The 18498-nt window shown below is 38.4% G+C and overlaps 2 protein-coding genes across 4 annotated transcripts in view; one reads left to right on the top strand and one right to left on the bottom strand.

Annotated features, from left to right (window-relative positions):
- Positions 1–3697: 3697 nt before the first annotated feature.
- On the top strand, positions 3698–6606 carry LOC148027069 (uncharacterized protein At2g39795, mitochondrial-like). 2 transcript variants are annotated; one of them, XM_087691612.1, is made up of 3 exons: positions 3698–4164; positions 5649–6025; positions 6131–6606. In XM_087691612.1, exons 1-3 carry the CDS (start codon positions 3892–3894, stop codon positions 6285–6287), a joined length of 807 nt encoding a protein of 268 aa, XP_087547738.1. In that variant the 5' UTR covers positions 3698–3891; the 3' UTR covers positions 6288–6606. The 2 variants fall into 2 exon arrangements, with proteins under 2 accessions (XP_087547738.1, XP_087547739.1); XM_087691613.1 differs by having other exon boundaries at positions 3699–4164; positions 5655–6025.
- Positions 6607–14021: 7415 nt separating this feature from the next.
- The window catches only part of LOC148027068 (NEFA-interacting nuclear protein), a 78917-nt gene continuing 74440 nt past the window's right edge, over positions 14022–18498 (bottom strand). The window contains exons 8-9 of one of the 2 annotated variants that reach the window (XM_087691610.1): positions 14861–15115; positions 14022–14691 (exon numbers count right to left, since the gene is read on the bottom strand). In XM_087691610.1, the coding sequence (XP_087547736.1) occupies positions 14867–15115 (249 nt within the window). In that variant the 3' untranslated portion in view covers positions 14022–14691; positions 14861–14866. The remainder of the gene's footprint in view (positions 14692–14860; positions 15116–18498) is intronic. The other variant, XM_087691611.1, reaches the window with a different exon arrangement.

Below are 18498 nucleotides of genomic sequence, written 5' to 3'. Positions count from 1 at the left end.
CTTGCTTTGCTTTTGTGTTTTCTCTCTCTCTTTTACTTGTTTTTGATATAATTCATGTGTATTGAGAGAGGGAGAGGGAGAGGCAGAGGGAGGGAGAGAGAAAGAGAGGGGGAGGGAGAGGAAAAGAGAGAAAAAAAATTAAATATAATAGCGAAAGAGAGAAAGAGAGGGTGAGGGTGAGGGAGGGAGAGGAAATGAGAGAGGGAGAGGAAGAGAAAAGAAAATGAAAGAGGGAGAGGAGAGAGAAAAAACATTAAACATAATAGGGGAAGAGAGAAAGAGAGGATGAGGGTGAGGGAGGGAGAGGAAATGAGAGAGGGAGAGGAGAGAGAAAAAATGAGAGAAGGAGAGGAGAGAGAAATGAGAGAAGGAGAGGAGAGAGAAAAGATGTTATACATCATAGGGAAAGAGAGAAAGAGAGGGAGAGGGTGAGGGTGAGGGAGGGAGAAGAAATGAGAGAGGGAGAGGAAGAGAGAAAAAGGAAATGAGAGAGGGATAGGAGAGAGAAACAAATGAGAGAAGGAGAGGAGAGAGAAAAAGAGAGAAAAGATGTTAAACATAATAGGAAAAGAGAGAAAGAGAGGGAGAGGGTGAGGGTGAGGGAGGGAGAGGAAATGAGAGAGGAAGAGGAGAGAGAAAAAGAGAGAAAAAACATTAAACCTAATAGGGAAAGAGAGAAAGAGAGGGTGAGAGTGAGGGAGGGAGAGGAAATGAGAGAGGGAGGAAAGAGAGAAAATGAAATAATACCTTACAATAAGCTCATCCTAGGCTCATAGGGGTTAGGCCGATCCTCAATAAACCTAAGGGATATATGGCTAGAGAACCCTAGCATACTTGCGCCTCCTAGCATAATGTCCTTCCTACAAAGAGACCTCTCATACATGGGGCTTGTCCTAGCCTCCACCACGCTCAAACTATCCACTTGGTGAAGGGATCTAGCCACTAACCTTGGGGGAGGTTTAGTGTGTAACCAAATATCCACCTATGAGGACACAAGAACTTTTGTAGAAGTATACAACGAAGGCAATCAGCCTATCAGTTAGGAAAACATTCATTTTTCATAACGTAAATCCAAAAATAGCTTTAAATATTCCATAAAAATCAATCTCTTCTTAAAAAGACAAATACAAAAAAATAAAACAACATCATTCATATGCTTCGCAAAAGAAGATGCGATCTACAATAACTTACCCTTGTTATGTTAAGTACAATAATAACTAGTAGTAAAGATAAACAATTCCATCCCAAGTATACCATTGTACTTTATTTATCTTACATTATTTAAAGTTACTAGTCCTGGTAGTACATTAGGTGATGAGTAGCCTAGGTAGTAAAGGTTCTTTTCTACATAACTTCTAGATTGTCCCTTATGTTCATCAACACAAGATCTCTTAGGAAAATCATCTTCAACTATCAATTTTAATTTAAAAATATAATATAATATCACTTGCAAGGAATGATACTCTTTTATCATTAACCCTCTTTCATCCTTAGAATAGTCTTAGGAACAAATTTCTGCTCTAACAAGCACATATTTGAGCATAATAACTATTTTAAGGTTTCTTCCATAAGTAGTAGTAGTATATATGCAACCATCAAGCTAGAGATCATGCTTTGGTATCTGTGGAGATCCCAATCTCATGCACTCATAGAGATTGTAGTGTGTAATAGTGTGGAGAGAAGGTAGGTGAGTTGTAAATGGTAAAGGGAAATTCTATTGATGATGGAGAGAAAATGAGGTAGAAAAGACAATTTTATTCTTAGTGAGTGCAACTACCCATAGTGTGGCATCCATGACCGATTGAAATCAGTAAGACTTTGAAATCCTACCTTGAGTATTATAACTATTGTTTTGTGGTGGATTTTCTTGACATAAGTCAATGTCAATTTGTGCTTGTGTTCTCCACGATGTGTTGGCTGTGGGTGTCAAATGCTCTAGTCGGATCTCTCTCTCTTTCTCCTCTCCCTTCTCTCAACCCTTCTCTCTCCCTCAATCTTCCCTCTTTCTCTCTTCCTATACTCTCCCTAAATCCTTCTCTCTCCCCCTATCTCTTTTCTCTCTCTATCTCTCTTTCTATTTTTACCTCTCTCACTTCTCTCCTCTTCTTCTCTAACTTTACTCTCTGCCTAACTCTTGTCTCTCTCTTCCTCTCTATAGTCGTAGTCATAGTCATAGTCGCGATCATGATCGTGGTCGTGGTCGTGGTCATAGTCGTAGTCGTGGTCATGGTCATGGTCGTGGTCGTCGTGGTCATGGTGGTGGTAGTTGTGGTCGTGGTCGTCGGAGTCGTAATTGTCGTCGTCGTCGTGGCCGTGGTGGTGGTGGTGGTTGTAGTTGTAGTTGTGGTCGTACTCGTAGTCGTGGTCGTGGTCATCCTAGTCGTGGTTGTGGTCGTGGTCGTGGTTGTAGTCGTAGTCGTGGTCATAGTCTTCATCGTAGTCGTAGTCATCATCATCGTCATCGTCGTGGCGGTGGTGGCGGTGGTGGTCGTAGTTGTAGTTGTGGTTGTAGTCGTAGTCGTGGTTGTGATCATCCTAGTCGTGGTCGTGGTCATGGTCATCCTAGTCATGGTCGTGGTCGTGGTCATCCTAGTCGTGGTCGTGGTCGTGGTCGTAGTCATGGTCGTTGTCTTCATCATAGTCGTAGCCGTGATTGTTACTTTAAGAGAGATTGAGGGGGGGGGGGAAAGAAAGTGAAAGAAGAAGAAGAAGAGAGAGAGAGAACATGTAAAGAGAATTATAGAGAGAGAAAAGATACAATTTAAAAAGAGAGAGAGAATAAAAAATAGAGGAGAAAGAGAAGGAAAAGAGAGAGAGAGAGAGAGAGAGAGAGAGAGAGAGAGAGAGAGAAGAAAAGTGCAAAGAGAAGAAAAGGAGAGAGAGAGAGAGAGAGAAAAGAAAAATTTTAAAAAGAGAATGAAGAGAGAGAGAGAAGAAGAAGAAAAATGAAAAAAGAGGAGAGAGGGGGGAGAATAAAATGAGAGAGAGAGAGAGAGAGAGAGAGAGAGAGAGAGAGAGAGAGAGAGAAGAAAAGCAGGGAGAGAAAAAAAGGAGAGAGAGAGAACCAGGAGAGGAAAAAAATAAACTAAAATAGAAGACAAAGAAAGAGAGAGAGAGAGAGAGAGAGAGAGAGAGAGAGAGAGAGAGAATTAGACATAGAGAAATTGGGAGGAAGAGAGAGAAAGAGAGAGGAAAAAGAGGAGAGAGAAAGATGAGAAATGGATTGTTGAGCGAAGTCATGCGATAGCACAGCAACTTCACCTGCCACTTCGAGGCAGCGAACCTGCTGCGCAGCAACCTAGTGTTCTGTGCGGACGAAGCACGCGCGGAACGCTAGTATGCTTTATAATGGAAGGAAAGATAGAGGGAGGTCTCTCTCTCTCTCTCTCTCTCTTAGGGAGAGATCTTTTACACCATCTACCTCCCCTTACACTTGGAGCGTATCGTTTGATGTGCACAAAACACATTGTTTTATTTTCCTTTTATAAACAAAGGGAAGCAACCATCACCAACAACAATATCATTGTTACTTTGTTTTGCTCACAAAAACGTAAAACGAGCAGCGCAAGCTTGGAAGCTTTGCAATGATTTTAATTGTGCAGGCAGGCCAGCTAGTTACTTAATTAATTATGAATTTGCTATTATTATTTCTGAATTAGTGAGGACAAAATTTAGGGTATCCTCGTTAGCCAACCGTCCTTGCGTCCCAATAGGTAACGGGGGCGGATCTTAAACCCTACCTGAACCCTCAACTCTCCCTCTCCAGCTTTCTTTGAGAAGGGAAGGGTACAGGACACAGACTCAGACCGAGCGAGAGTTAACTAGATCTTCCCCCTCTTCCAGCACAGAGAGAGAGAGAGAGAGAGAGAGAGTGTGTGTGTGTGTGTGAAGATGTGGACGCGCCATCTCCTCCGCAAGGTCGCTCCCTCCCTCTGCCTTGGCCGCGCCTCGCAAACCGCTGATTCAGCCTCCGGTTGTTGCAGACACTTGCTCTCTCGTCCTCTCTTTGCCGCTACTAGCCACGACCAGGGTCTCTTCTTAAGGCCGCAGCAGGCTGCCTCTACTGCCACCCGTGGCTTCGCCACGCGCAGCTCTGCGGACAGCCATCTCGTCGAGGTCCTCAAGTCCGAGATTGAACATGAACTTCACGAGGAAGCTGGGAAGGTCCGTGGAGCTCTTAAAACGTCTGGCTTTGTCTTTTCTTCGAATTGGATATCTGTTGCAAATTTAGTGCTGTTTTGTTTGTTTTATTGATTGTCTTAATTCTGAAACTTCATGAGGAGCATCTCCTGCACAGTATTGATCAAACCTGAGTCCTCAGTCTATGGCCTGAATTAACCATACGGTTCTATCACAAGTTGTAGATGAATCCCCTATAATTCCCACATTTTGAATTGCTACAATAGCATGAGCTTCTACAAGGGAGGGTCTGCATACTTAGCCAGGCGCAGTTGGGAGCTGGCCAGCATTGTTCTGCAAGGTAGGGCCTGTATAGTTAGCCAGGTGCAGTTGCCCCTGCCCCCACTCTGCAAGGGAGGGATAGCATGCCTTGCTAGCAGCCCCCGCCCTCATTTGCACCTAGCCAGGCAAACACTGGTGTGGTTTTTTGAATAGTTGGGAGATCCATTTGGTGCCATTTGGGTCTGATTGGAGATGATCTGGACTGGTTTTTTTGGCTGTTTCTTCTTGAAAGATAAATGCATGCATTGCCAAATAAGAAATCAGAACCTGCCCCATCAAACTATTCATGCTAGCATTCAGGGTTAACAATGAGTTGCAACGGTAAAAAATTTTTGAATTATGTAGGCTTTTTAAGTAAGGAGTGACATGAACTCTAGAGAATGAACATCAGTGTTCTGTCTAATCATCGATTTGTTGAACCTTAGATATAGTTTAAACTCAATACACATTATGTTCTATGTAGTCATGTTCAATGTTCTGTCTGATCATCGATTTGTTGAGCATTAGGTATAGCTTAAACACAATACGCATTATGGTTCTATGTAGTAACGCTTATTTTGAATCTGTTCCATTTAGCCTTGCATGTGACAATCTGGATCTTGTAGTTCAGGCTTTAACAGATTATTGAGTGTAGCTTAAATATGGACTAGGCATCTAGGTGCAGTAAACCTGGTTCTAGCTGATGGAGACTTGCATACAATGCATGAAGGGAAACAGAGGACTCAAACTTGCACAAAAGACGAGGTGAGCTGTAGTGTTATTTAGCAGAAACTTGGATCTAGCAGACGGTTTGAAATTTGGCTTTACATGTAAAGCAGCTTTTAGAGTTTTTAAGAAGGATAGCTAAGTCCTACGAGTATCGACTAAGGCCTATCCTCAACTTTGTGTGGGTGATGTAAATATTTATTCTTAATACGAGATGCGTTATAAAAAAGAAACTTATGCCAATTCACCTGTGGAAGACATTAACAGAGAGTTAAATAGAAGTAGAGGGACACTAGTCTTTTTTATGGAAAGGTCACATGTGGCTAGCTTTGCATTAGGCATATCTGTCAAGGGTATTCAGAATAATGCTTAAGAAGTAAGTACCTGTTTGGGATGTAAATGATGATCCTCATTTTAAAATATCATAGCTGTTTTTGCTTCTGTTTTAAGAAGTTTGATAAATGTTCTAATTTTGCTGATAGCACCAGACACGCAAGAGCTCAACAGCACCTTATGAGCTAGTTGATGAGCCAGGAACTGTGGAAGTTCTCTTGAAACGGACATTTGGAGATGAACAAATCTCTGTCCGATGTTACACAGAGAAGCAATATGATGAAGACGATGAAGAAGAAGAGGGGAATGAGGAGGAAGAGGGCTCTGGTTCTGATGATGGTTATGTTGATGTCATACATATGCATTGCAACATTAAGAAAGGTGAAACAAAACCTGCTGTGGAAATACATGGTAGCTTCGTCAATGGAGCCACAGAGATTCTGGTTGAGTCTGTTGTATATGTTAATGAAGATGAGACCGAGAAGTCTGAAAAACCCTTGGCGCAATATGAGGGGCCTTCTTTTGAGTAAGTAGTTTCATTTTGTTTAAACAATTTTGGGATATTGGTTTGAACTGCACTTCAAACTCCAGACCTGTGACTTTGAATCTGACTGACTGATGGCTTTTACAGGGAGCTTGATGAGAACCTTCAACGGGCATTCCTGGATATCATAAAAGCCAGAGGGCTTACTGTAAAACTTGCAGCAAATATGCTGGATTATCTAAAGTCAAAGGAGCAACGAGAGTACATGCGATGGTTACACAACATGGAAACTTTCTTCAGCTGATGTGTTTGCTATTTGGGCAACCACCAATTTTGGGCGGATTTTAGATAATTTGAATGCTATAGAAAATCCCCTTGGGAGGTTTTTAACTGCGAAGTGCAGATTACTGGACAGAGCAGTATTTGGGTTAGTCTGGATGGTATTTTTTCAAGGAAGATCTCCCATTAAGTCATTCTGATGTGTCTGAGTGGTGAAATCTGTGTTAGGAAATAATTTGTTGAGATAGGCCTCCTAAAGAGACCTACATCACAGTTCATACGTTGAACGGCCCTTGTGATTGTTTGGGCAGTTCTCATTTTATTTGATAAAATAAGTTTGGTCATATGCTTGTGCTTGCTACTTCCATGTATTTAGGTAGAGCTTGTTCTTACAGAACCTCATTGGAAGCCGACCTCCAAACTCCTATGGTGCCCCAAAAGAGTACCAGGATTGCAAGGGTCAGCTACACTAGTTATCAGAGTGAATATAAATGGGGGCTTCACCTTAATTGCAATTTTCTTTTTCATAAGCATAGGTGGGGTGTTGGGGCCCCAGTAGGCCATCTTTAGGGTAACATCTGTGTCCCTATTACTACTATTCTTTTGAAGGTTACTCAAAGATTGTTACATCATTGATTAACTGAATGGGAGCAAAGTCATGAGATGTTGGTGGCCATATAAAACATAGGCTGTTGGGAAGCATTTTGCTATATACCATCATGAAGGTTGATAGTAGAGAGAGAAAAGATAAAATTTATTTATTTAGATACGCCAGGGCAGTGATGGTATCTACTTAAGGTACTTCATTCCAGTCTAACTATTTATACCTAATGTAGACATTTGTGGATCACACCTTGAAGTGAATTCAGTGTTTATATCTCCTGCAGAAAACTAAGTATTCTTGAAGATTTTGTGCATGCAATCGTCCAACAATACAATGTCGAAATATGCTAGTCTGCATAACTGCAGGCTTAAGAACAAGGCGAGCAACTTATCTGCAAGAGAATTCTGAAATGATGGCAAGGAAATTTGAACAAAGGGCTTTAAGGTCACTGGGATGAAAATATGCAGTTTGCATGAAGATTCGATTGGAAAGAACAGCAGTAAGTGGTCGAGGGTCTCCTTACCCTAACTGACTTCTCGAATCCTGTAGCTCTTATTTTATGCACATCACTAAATACATTATGATCCTAAACACCTCAACTGCATAGGATTTCAAAACGTGTTTATGATAGTGTGTCAAGCCTCGATAAATTGGTCATTTTCCTTTTTTCCTTGTTGCCTTCATCTTGGCAATCATAAGAAACATCAAGGCATATCCTTGAATTTCTAGTTTTGAACTCTTGTAAATTTCAAACTCAAAAAATTGGAAATAGTTACACAACATTTGAGAGAGAGAGAGAGAGAGAGAGAGAGAGAGAGAGAGAGAGAGACAAAGGAGTGTCATGTGAGGCCCCTTCTTATGAGGCACACCATTTTGGGAGGCACCATTTGCCCTTTCTACATGTCTCAATCCTTCGGGCGTTTGCTCATCCACATTTGAATTGTAAATTTCCCAAACTTGCCCCATGCTACTTTGTGGCTTATGAGGTCTTTTGTCACAACACGGCATTGCTCAAATTTATATCAGCGTGCAAACTTGGCAATGATCTCACCACAAGATAGGGTGCTTGATACACTATGTGGAAAAGCAACTTGCAATCATTTGCCAAGTGAGGGTGTGTGTGATTCAAGTAGATCTTTTCACCTTTTTGGTGCTTGTGCTCGAAGATTGTCAACCATTGGTTTTTAGGGAGGTTATGATTGCTTAAGTACTTTGGAAGCATCCCCTTCTAGAGAGAGAGAGTCTCATCCACTTTCTTTGAACTTTCTTATAAGCATAGCCACAATCACCTACCAATTTTATCTCCCATTGCAAATGCACTACTCAGAAGCAATCTCCAGGCATTAGTTCTCTTGGAGCTCCTTTGTAGACCCAAAACGTGGATCAGAAAAATTCACTCTTTCTCTACTGCCCGTAACCCCAATTTGATGGCTCCGTTGGCTTTGAAAGGGAGGTAAAACCTCAGGACACTTGCTCACGGGTCTCCTAGATTACTCATTCTTCTTCTTTTAGTTCAATTTGCAGTTTTCAGCCTGTTTACAGTGATCGCGACGTGCGCGATTTCGTTAATCTATCCCTCTTGTGAAAATCCCATAATTGATTGAAAAAGCAACTAGCTTTTTACATGACATCCTAATCTAGAAGCTTTTTTTTTTAACTTTTTTGGATTTTTACAATAAATAATATCGAAAATATGTTTAAATTATCCAAAAATTTAGTATTTTCGAATAATCCATGCAACTCACACTAGTACTAATGGCTCAGATCACATTGACTCTCTAGATCAATAAAAAATTCAGATGATGATGCATTCCATACTTTTTCACATTGTGTCCTTATAACATCACGCATTGTGTATTGTTGTCCCTTTGCTCATGTACAACGTTGGATTTCTTCCTTGAAGTGCTTGATTATCAATGGTTGTACATTCATGTATTCTAATATGCATGTTCATATTCAAAAGCTTATTGAGGTATTAAAATTGAATGTTTACCTTTGCTCATATATAATGTTGGATTTTTTCCTTTAAGTGCTTGATTATCAATGGTTATACATTCATGTATTCTAATATGCATGTCCATATTCAAAAGCTTATTGAGGTAATAAAATGGATGTGGTCCAATGTGGTATGTTGAATGGTGTGCAAGTTCTTTTGGCTCATCACATTCACAATGAGTAAAATTTGAAACCATTGGAATTTAGGTCAAGTCACAAAACTATGAGCAATATCTTACAATTTCTAAATCTCATATCCTTGATCACACAAGTTAAACCTTTACCGCTTTAACATAAACCAATGCTTTTAGAAATCAAATAGGGTCAATAAATGAACAAATAAAAGTGATTTGTTGGCCCATGCTAGTTAGCCTTAGGATTGCTCTTTAAAATGGTGTGCAATCAACTATGCTTCCACTTTTGAATCATTGACTTAGGCTTATTTAGTTGCTATATTATAAGGTCACAAAACTCTTAGGGCATTAATTTAGTTCAATGGATGTAGAGGGGGCAATTGTGCTCTAGGTGCCAAAAAGGGAACATGTTGTGTAGTAATGTGTTAAAGGATATGCTCACAAATTTCTTAGGTATCAATCATTTTCTTGAAAGTTTCATATTAGTGGGTCACAATTCTAATACTAACTTTGTGAAAAATTTTAAACTTTTGCATAATATCTTGAAAATTGTGCAAAATGTCTTGAAAAAATTTAGCTTCCGTATTAGACTTATCCAATTTCTATTGATATCAACTATCTAGGTGTAACATCAAATCTCTCAAAGAATTCAAAATATAAAATATTTGCAAAATATGAATGTCTTTTGTCCATATGTGCACTTGGTTTGCTAGTGCATGTGTCACTAGATTGGTTTGTATGAAAAGATTCCTAAAGTGAGGTCTATGCACTATAGGTAGACAAAGTTTGTGTATGGGTGATGTAATAGGCTAGTGTGGTGTGGGTGTGCACACACTAGTGTGGACAATGCTCTATGTAAAATGTTTATGAATGTGTGCTTTAGTGCAATGAACGCATGTGCACTAATGTGACACTAGTATGGCTTGTACTAGGTGTATCATAAACCTTGTATTATTGAAGATCATAACTTGATTCACCAATTTGAGACAAGATAGATATTAGAAGGTCAATCACCAAAATATTGTCTTTGTAGTTGTAAGAAAGGCCAATAAGTTATTTCTTGCATTTTAAGTTCACATAACTAATTCAAATAGAGACAATTCGTGTTTTATTTGCTTACTTTAAACACTTGGAATAAAAGAAAATTGAAAATTTCCAAAGACCTACAATTATCGAGTTTAAAGAATTCTCTAATTATCAAAATGTGAAAACCAAATTCCTTCATGATTGCAAAATGATATTCTATACCGAGATATCAAGATAACAATGAACTTCAAACACCACTTAAAAATGTTCAAACTTTTCAAGTTGTTAATGGGAAACCAAGGCATTTGCTATGGCATGCCAATTGCTACAAGATAATTTATTAGAAAGAGAGATACACAACTCAGATCTCAGGGAGCAATGCTTGGGGTTTAGTATATAGGAGCAACATCCTAAATCTCCCAATACCATTTTTGTTATCAAGTAACACAATCTCCCAAGACCGTTTTCCTTGTGGTAATTTGGACATCAAAAGCTCCACTAAGTATCTTGAGTGCAAGGGCCTAAAGCCACCTTGAATCCTACACCCATACCAAAAGATTAGAACTCATCGCTCTATTAAATGGAATTATCTTAGGTAGCAAACTACTAATAACCAAACTTACATGGATTTCCACCTAGATATCAAATAAGCATGCAAAACGGTAAGATCACCAACTCTCGTTATGAAAGCTTGCTAGCTATTAATATAGGACCTACTAGTGATGTCCAAAAAAGTATGATCCAAGTATTAGTAGCTCAAGGTATCTATGTTGCCTTGATAAGGATACAATATTTTTTAGAGTTATTTCATAGTAGCCAAAGTTGAAAGCTTACCACCACAACTAACTAGGAGAAGATCACTTCAGCAAACTTAAAAGTGATAGAAAAGTCCTTATCTAGAAGAGCCTGGTCTATCATATATCCAATGTTTAAGTTCCCTTTCAATGCTATATAGTCCTACAATGATTTGCACTTGAGAGAGGAAGCATATATTCTACTCTAGAATAAGGATTCCTCATCCAAATGATAAGCTAAAATTTTGAGGTAATATTTTATCTAGAATAAGGGTTCCTTACTCAAGGCTAGCTTTCTTGCTTTTTGATTGCATGCAAAATATCATTCCACAAGGCTTCAATAACTTTGGACAGTTAGCTTTAAGGAGGTTGTCACGATATAGGACCAACCTTCCATTGGCATATAAGACCAAGGTTGGTCCTCATTCATACTTAAATCAATAATTAAACCTATTTTACATGTTTATAAGAAAATTCAAGGCCTTAAACTCATTGTTTCTTGCTTTTTGATTGCATGCAAAATATCATTCCACAAGGCTTCAATAACTTTGGACAGTTAGCTTTAAGGAGGTTGTCACGATATAGGACCAACCTTCCATTGGCATATAAGACCAAGGTTGGTCCTCATTCATACTTAAATCAATAATTAAACCTATTTTACATGTTTATAAGAAAACTCAAGGCCTTAAACTCATTGGGGATAGTAAGCTTAATTTAATTAATATAAGGTGAAGGTTTTGATCCTTTTATCCACCATGTTCTAATGAAATGATTAGAGAGACTATAACAATTAAAAACAAAGGGAAATGATAGTTCCAATTGGATTAAGAAAGGATGAAATTATTCTCCAAATAAAGTATTTTGAACTCTCAAAAATTTTAAAAAACTTTTCCTCAAATGCATTTGACTTGTTGGAAAGTGTAAGCACTAAACGAATTGTACAACCAGGTGCTTTAAAGAAATAATTCCTAATGCAAGAGAAAACATATCTATAAAGAAATCCATTACAATCAACAATTTTTATGTTATAATACAACAATTAAAAGATATCATAGGCTTTTATTAAAAATCAAGGTATGCAAAACTTTGTGCTCTTACCGATTAGTTGCCAACTCTACCAAAAATAAAGTTATGACATCATTTATAGAACTTCCCTAATTGAAACATTCTATATACAATATAGCTGAGAAGCTAATATAAAATTAATCCTCGAAGAAAATGTTTTGATAAATAGTCCATAAAGAAAATCCACGAACAAGATTTATCTCCAATTGCCTTTGGAGAAGCTTGGTACCTCGTAGTTTAGTAATGATTGCACATATCAAGAATTCTATTCAAACCATCAATTAGTCACCTTCTCAACATAGATAGCCTTACAAGTTTCAATTTCCTATATAGCACAAAGAAGAGATGGACTACAACATGAGTCATGAGTCAAGGTAATATGATGTTGCAAGGTAAATGCAATGGATGTGCAAACTAAAGGCCTAGGCTACCTAATATTCAAGAATAAGGAACATTGTTAATCAAATCAATATCTTTCATTAATATTGAGTTTCTCTCATGTAGAGGTTTAGTCCCACTCCACCAAAGATAAGCTAGTCTAAGGATTTAAAAATGGATTATCTTCTAAATACTTCATATGGAATTTACATGTGATCTATTCTACTCAAGTTCTTGACCCCCACCATCCACTTTATTGGCATGCTCTAACCTTTTGCTCGTAAAAAGAAGCATTTACTTACATGAGTGACTTATGAAAAATACTTCTATAGTTTTTCTCACTCCAACTCATAATTTATTTTTTCTCTTCATAAATCAGCATGTTAGAAAAGTGAAATAAATACTTGTCTAAAAGTTAAAGAAATTGAATTAAATGTGAGAATGGTCCATTGAATATCGCTTGTATAAAAGAGAAGATTCCTCAACAACTCTATTGTTGACACTCCTTTTAAGGTAAAAATGGATCTATCAAAATAAATTATGTATAATAAAAACTAAGTACTCCCCACCTAAATTCTTCTGACACTTTGCATCGATATTCTCCTACTGCTTCCTAGCTTCCTATCAAGGTTTGAAACTACATTCCATGTGGTAAAATGAGAGGTTGATATAAAAAAGATAATCCAAACTCTGATAGCTTTGGAAACTTAGACTAATACAATGTCAAATGCACAAAATAGCAACCTATATGATACTCACTCATATATATAGAGTGAAAGACCAACATTAATAGAATTAAGCCTAAACTATATCTCCAAAGAACCCTTATGACCATTTATTTAAGTTTCTCAAAGACACATTTAATGGTGATTTCTATTTTCATTAAGCCTATCATGGTATATATATCATTCTCACACATTAAGCTTATAACATCACATATACTTAATAACCCATAAATTATACTACTACTAGTTCTTCTTCTCTCTCTCTCTCTCAAAGTTAATAATTAAAATATATAATTATATACATATACTACATTGATTGAAATAGAATTATACATCTTTTGTTAATAACTAATTGATATATTTATAATGAATAATTAATATCCAAAATAATAGATGCTAAATTAGTGATGATTATACACTATGATTAAGTATTAATATGTAATATAAATATTAACTATACATATATGTATTAATTAAAAGTTAAGTATAATTTACATTATAACATTTAAAAGTTGATCACAAGAATACTTAATCAATGTGTATGCACGTGTAATTGAATTTCCTTCGTGTTTGCAAAACTTCATAATCTTTAAAGCCTCACCAATATTATTTCACTTTTAAGATGGGTATAGTGCATATTGTTAAGGGCATACTTCACACTTCGTAGACCCTACATGATGCATTTACTTGCGTGCCTAAGCACAACAATGGACAGCATTTGGCAACCATTGTGCCTACTTAAAATGAGCTCACATGGCTGGAGAACAGCTTTTGACCACCATACCCGGCAGTTTGAAATCCCTCGCCAAAGTTACAAGTACTTACAAACTGAAGTTCTGAACCAATAATTGTCTATGTGCAAATTATAGGCAACAGACAAGGGGAAGGATGGTTCATGAAGCTCCAAAATCGACGTAGAGTTCGGTTTCCAACCATCACAACCTGATTTGCGACGCAATGACTTGTTATGCACAACATAAAACCTATATTTATCATGTTGATGTGTGCACCTACAGGTTTGTACATGACGAGCTGACCCAAATGCAAAACAATCAGTGGTAGAGAATTGAACCTGGAAATCATTTGGATGTGTAAATGCCTCTTCAAATAGTTCCTTGTGGCCATCTCTGATATATCTCAATGGAAGAGTGACTTGATGACTGGAGAGGGACATTAACTTAGCGGTGCAAATTGTTACCTTCCCAACAAAAATTATACAGCTTGCTCCATTTGCAGAAGCATTTTAAGGTTTTACAGACAGTTATTTGGGTGCTTCATAATTACAAGGCATGGATGATAGAACTTGCAGACGCTTCTCTTTGAGGTTGGAAGCAAGAAGTCCAACATTCTTTAGCTTTTTGTTGTTGTGGGGAAGGGGGGTGAGAAGGCTTGAAGATAATATAAATATTTCCTAAGAACTTAAAGATGTAAAATACAGTTGGTTTTAGGCATGAAAGACATTTAGTGAAGGCAACCACAAAGGCATTCAGGAGCATCACTCAACGCACTAAAGATGAGCTCCTTGATGGGCCTATGGACTTTGGACTCATGCTGGGCACCAATTGAACAATTTCCCAGTAACGCATCAGACCAATCACTTTCATCTGTTCACCAGATAACAGCCCTGCCCTATGTTCTTGCATGCTTGATAAACAGCTCAAATAAACTCAAGTGCAGTAGCGACCGCACCTTACTGGATTGCCAAAACCTGTGAAATCAAGTTCCAGCATGGGTAGAAGAAATGACATCTTTGGCTATTTCATTACACAGGAAACAACTCGTGCAGGTGCAAGCTGTGCATCCAACATTGTGCGCATGCATCTGTTCGAGTGAGGGTATGAGATAGGAGAAAACACATGTGAATGATGCCTAGATACCTATTTTTAGTCTTCTTCTTCACTGTCAGGTCCATATGAAACTAGACCTTGAAGTACTGCTGAGTCACCCTTGTCATTGCTTTTTGGCTTGCTTATCCTTTCAGCACTGGAAGGTGAAGAAGACTTAAGCTTTTTGACAGACTCCAGAGAAGCCATTTCACTTGATTTGGCCTTCTTTGGTTGCGTTTTGAATATGATTGAAGCTGTGAGGGATTTTTGCGGTGGAGGCCTTTTCTCCTTATGAGAAACTGGTACCTGAAAAGCACACAAGAAAGCAGGGCACATAGCCTTTCTAAACCTCAAACTTGAGCAGTTGCATCCAACACATTTAATTTCCTACATCGTTGAACTTTTCTTTTCATAAACCTAAAAACTTCAGCAGATGTTTGCAACACAATTACTTTTCCACCTCGCTGAACTTCTTCAATTGCATTGCAAAAGTTTGAATCTTAAAACATCAGTTGCATGCCAGTGGCACCAGCAGACTTCATAAAAATAATGGCCCCATCATTCAAGGAAGATGCAAAGTATGCTCAAAGTGCCAAACATTCATGTTGATGGTATCAGAAATACTCTCTCTATCATGGGCACACAAACAACATAATGGAGTCCCTCTTAAGACCAACAAGAGGGAACTGATCTGCCCTAGCTGCTCATGTGCACCTTTTTGGAAAGCATAAGCATACCCTTGACTGCCCACCATACTCAGATGCTAATTAATTTTTATCTCACAAAGATAAAGTGGTTGGGGATGAGGTCCTCATGATGGTGGGCAACATGATCTGCATAAGGTATTGGCCAGTCCACTGTGATTCCTCTATGCCGAGTCTGCAGTCCTAACGATATAGTGATGTGACTCTAGTGGGTGTGCTGATTGGAGTGATGTAGAAGATATTTTCTTAATCATCACGTGGAGAGAATCTAACTCTTTATTTTTCTTAACTTTGAAACACTCGTTAATTCTAAAGATAGTCCTAGGAGTTTGGCATTGTGCAATTCGATATAGAATAAAATAATAGCTTTCCCTATCTTTCCCTAATGTCATGCAACGCAAATTTAGACTTCATCTTTCTCTAGACATTGTAATACAATTTTAGACTTTATCCTTCCCTAGTGCATAATGCATTGCAATGAAGAATTAGACTTTTCCTCTTTCTAATGTATTGTGATGCAAAATTAGACCTTGCCTCTTTCTAATGGAATGTAGTCAAAAATAATTTTTGACTTTGCTACCTTCGTCTAATGCGATGCAAAGTTCTTAGAATTTTTTATCTAAATGCAACTAGAATCCTGTGTCCAGTGGCTCATACTCAATCACTCTGTGAAGAGGCTCAAAGCCCTCTCAGAAGAGACAATGATATCTCCCTCTTATCTCATAATGTATTGTGCATTCATATGCATAATATTCCTATGACTCCACCTCCTGATGGCATAACTTGCAAACTGTGTAGCTCCCTATCTCTATCCTCACCTTATGTGAAGAGAGCTGGATTTATCCAATCACATTTGTGGCTGAGGCAAAGCTGACTTTGCCATCAAGAGGAACGTTTCTTGCAATTCTCAAGAAGATTGGTTGCATGTGAGCTGTAAGTCATACAGCATCAAACTGGACTACACACATATTCTACAGAGTGCTGTGTTGCATGTCTACGATTGTATTTCAGTGGGGCGTGCAAAGATCAATGTTTGCAAATGCAAGTAGTGGTCATATGTTGTTAGATTTGAAGAACTCCCAAGTTTCATCCTTTGTAACAGTAGTTCATGGAATGAAGTTAAAGAAATAGCCCAAGGGGAGCAGTTAGGCTGAGTGGACTGATCACCCAGAGGGGATGGAGGGTTGGCTGAACCATGAACTAATGTATCCACCAATGGAGGGGTGTAGACAGCAGTGGATGATGGTGCCAGCTGATGGAGAAATCTGCGAAATAGGACTAGGGCTGAGTGGCAAGCATCCTATCTATTTATAGGTGAATGGATCCTCCAAAATTAGGGTTTGGCATGCAGGACACAAACACTCTCTGGTACAGTGGTCATTAATGATACTTCAGGTAACAAGCATGTTTTGGGCGTTCAATAAAGAGCTAATCAAGGTATAATGCATTTTTAGCTCAACAAATAGTTCAGCCCTAATCCAAAAGGTTCCACCCAAAGAAACCAAGGCATTGGGCCAAGATAGAATTATGGACTGTCCAAGGACCTATGTGGATCACGAAGTTGAAGGATATCTTCTTTTGAGTCGCCCAAGTAAATGAGACTTAATTTTTGTTTTTTTTGTTGGATTCAACACTCACTCCTTAGTTCATACAAAAGTAGGACCCAATAATACACAACCACAATTAAGGGTGTTGATGAAGAAGTACAAAAGAGTGATAGATGAAGTGTGCTCATTTATGTTCTGCTCAATGAGGTAAAAGAGAATCATGCTACAAAATACTTTGAAGGCAACTTGTCACAATGTGACATGATCCCCATCTAACTTCCATGAGCTAGTGGTGGCGAAGTCGATGTGCAAGGGCATATGTTCAGACATCTTGACTTTTGATCATCTCCTTGGACCTTTCTTAATGGAGAACTCTTGCAACTCATGATCAAGATCGATGCATCGGATTCAATCTCTCATCGCATAGCTGCCAATAAGATGACTCCAATGACTAGAAGTTAGGGGAAACTACTCAAGTTGTGAGTGAAACTCAGATAGCCCTGCATCAACTCAACATCGACTTCAACATTGCAAGCCTTCCATTGATAGATATGATCACAACGAGCAAGCCAAGGATCTAATATACACTCTATGGAAGTACCAAGTCTCAAAGACCCTAAGGCTCAAACAATTATTGCACGAGGTTTGACCAAGTCATGAATTTCAACTTATTAAAAAGTCTCGGCCATAGCAACCATCGATGTGAATGCTAAGTGGTGAGTAGGTAGGGTAGGGTAGGAGACTTGAGTAAACTTGGATATGTGACCCAATGCCCACCATGTATCATGAGGTATGCATGGTGGATCCAAATGTGTGGCTAGGATGACTAGGTATAGGCATGGTCATTGTATGCATAGCCCAGGGAGGATGAGGAGGCACACTATAAGCATGGGATGAATATCCCTACATTTGAGTCACCCATGGAATGGGTAAAAGCACACCATAAGCACAAAATGGATATCTTAACTTTTAGATCATTCCCTTTCTTAATGGGGAAATCTTTGGTTGCATAGCAATTGATAAGATGACTCCAATGATCAAATGCTAGGGAAAGGTGCTAAAGTTGTGAATGAAATAGGTAGTAACCCCTACATCAACTCAGCATTATGATCATTTAGGGGACACATTTTCATTGCTCAACATCACAATGCTCTTTGTGTGAATTTGCTTAAGAACTTTTGAAGATAAGGTGTTTGAGGATATAATTGATGAGGTTTAGTTGGAGGTCATAGAAGTCCAAATGGAAAATGTATTGATAGTAGCCCACAATACCTTGTGCAAAATCAGAGTGAAGCAGCATTGAGATGTGTGCACAAAAGAGAGAGAAGAGCTCAAAAGTACAAGAATAAGTCTTGCTTATTAAGTTGCTTATGAAAACTTGAGTCACTTTCACTCATCAATTGATGTGGACCCAATCTTCAGTTGATTGGGAGGTAAA

Source organism: Lygodium microphyllum, chromosome 13 (assembly GCF_053477565.2).
Source record: "Lygodium microphyllum isolate KBCC chromosome 13, Lygodium_microphyllum_v1.1.10, whole genome shotgun sequence".
Taxonomy (NCBI): domain Eukaryota; kingdom Viridiplantae; phylum Streptophyta; class Polypodiopsida; order Schizaeales; family Lygodiaceae; genus Lygodium; species Lygodium microphyllum.
Note: the sequence above shows the minus strand (reverse complement) of the source record. Positions and strands in the feature narration are given on the sequence as shown.

What these genes read in the sequence shown, in the direction of transcription:
- LOC148027069 (XM_087691612.1), top strand. Translation starts at nt 3,892, where the DNA reads ATGTGGACGCGCCATCTCCTCCGCAAGGTCGCTCCCTCCCTCTGCCTT. An exon ending in TTCACGAGGAAGCTGGGAAG is followed by an intron (nt 4,165 to 5,648) that starts GTCCGTGGAGCT and finishes TTTTGCTGATAG; the next exon opens with CACCAGACACGCAAGAGCTC. An exon ending in TATGAGGGGCCTTCTTTTGA is followed by an intron (nt 6,026 to 6,130) that starts GTAAGTAGTTTC and finishes TGGCTTTTACAG; the next exon opens with GGAGCTTGATGAGAACCTTC.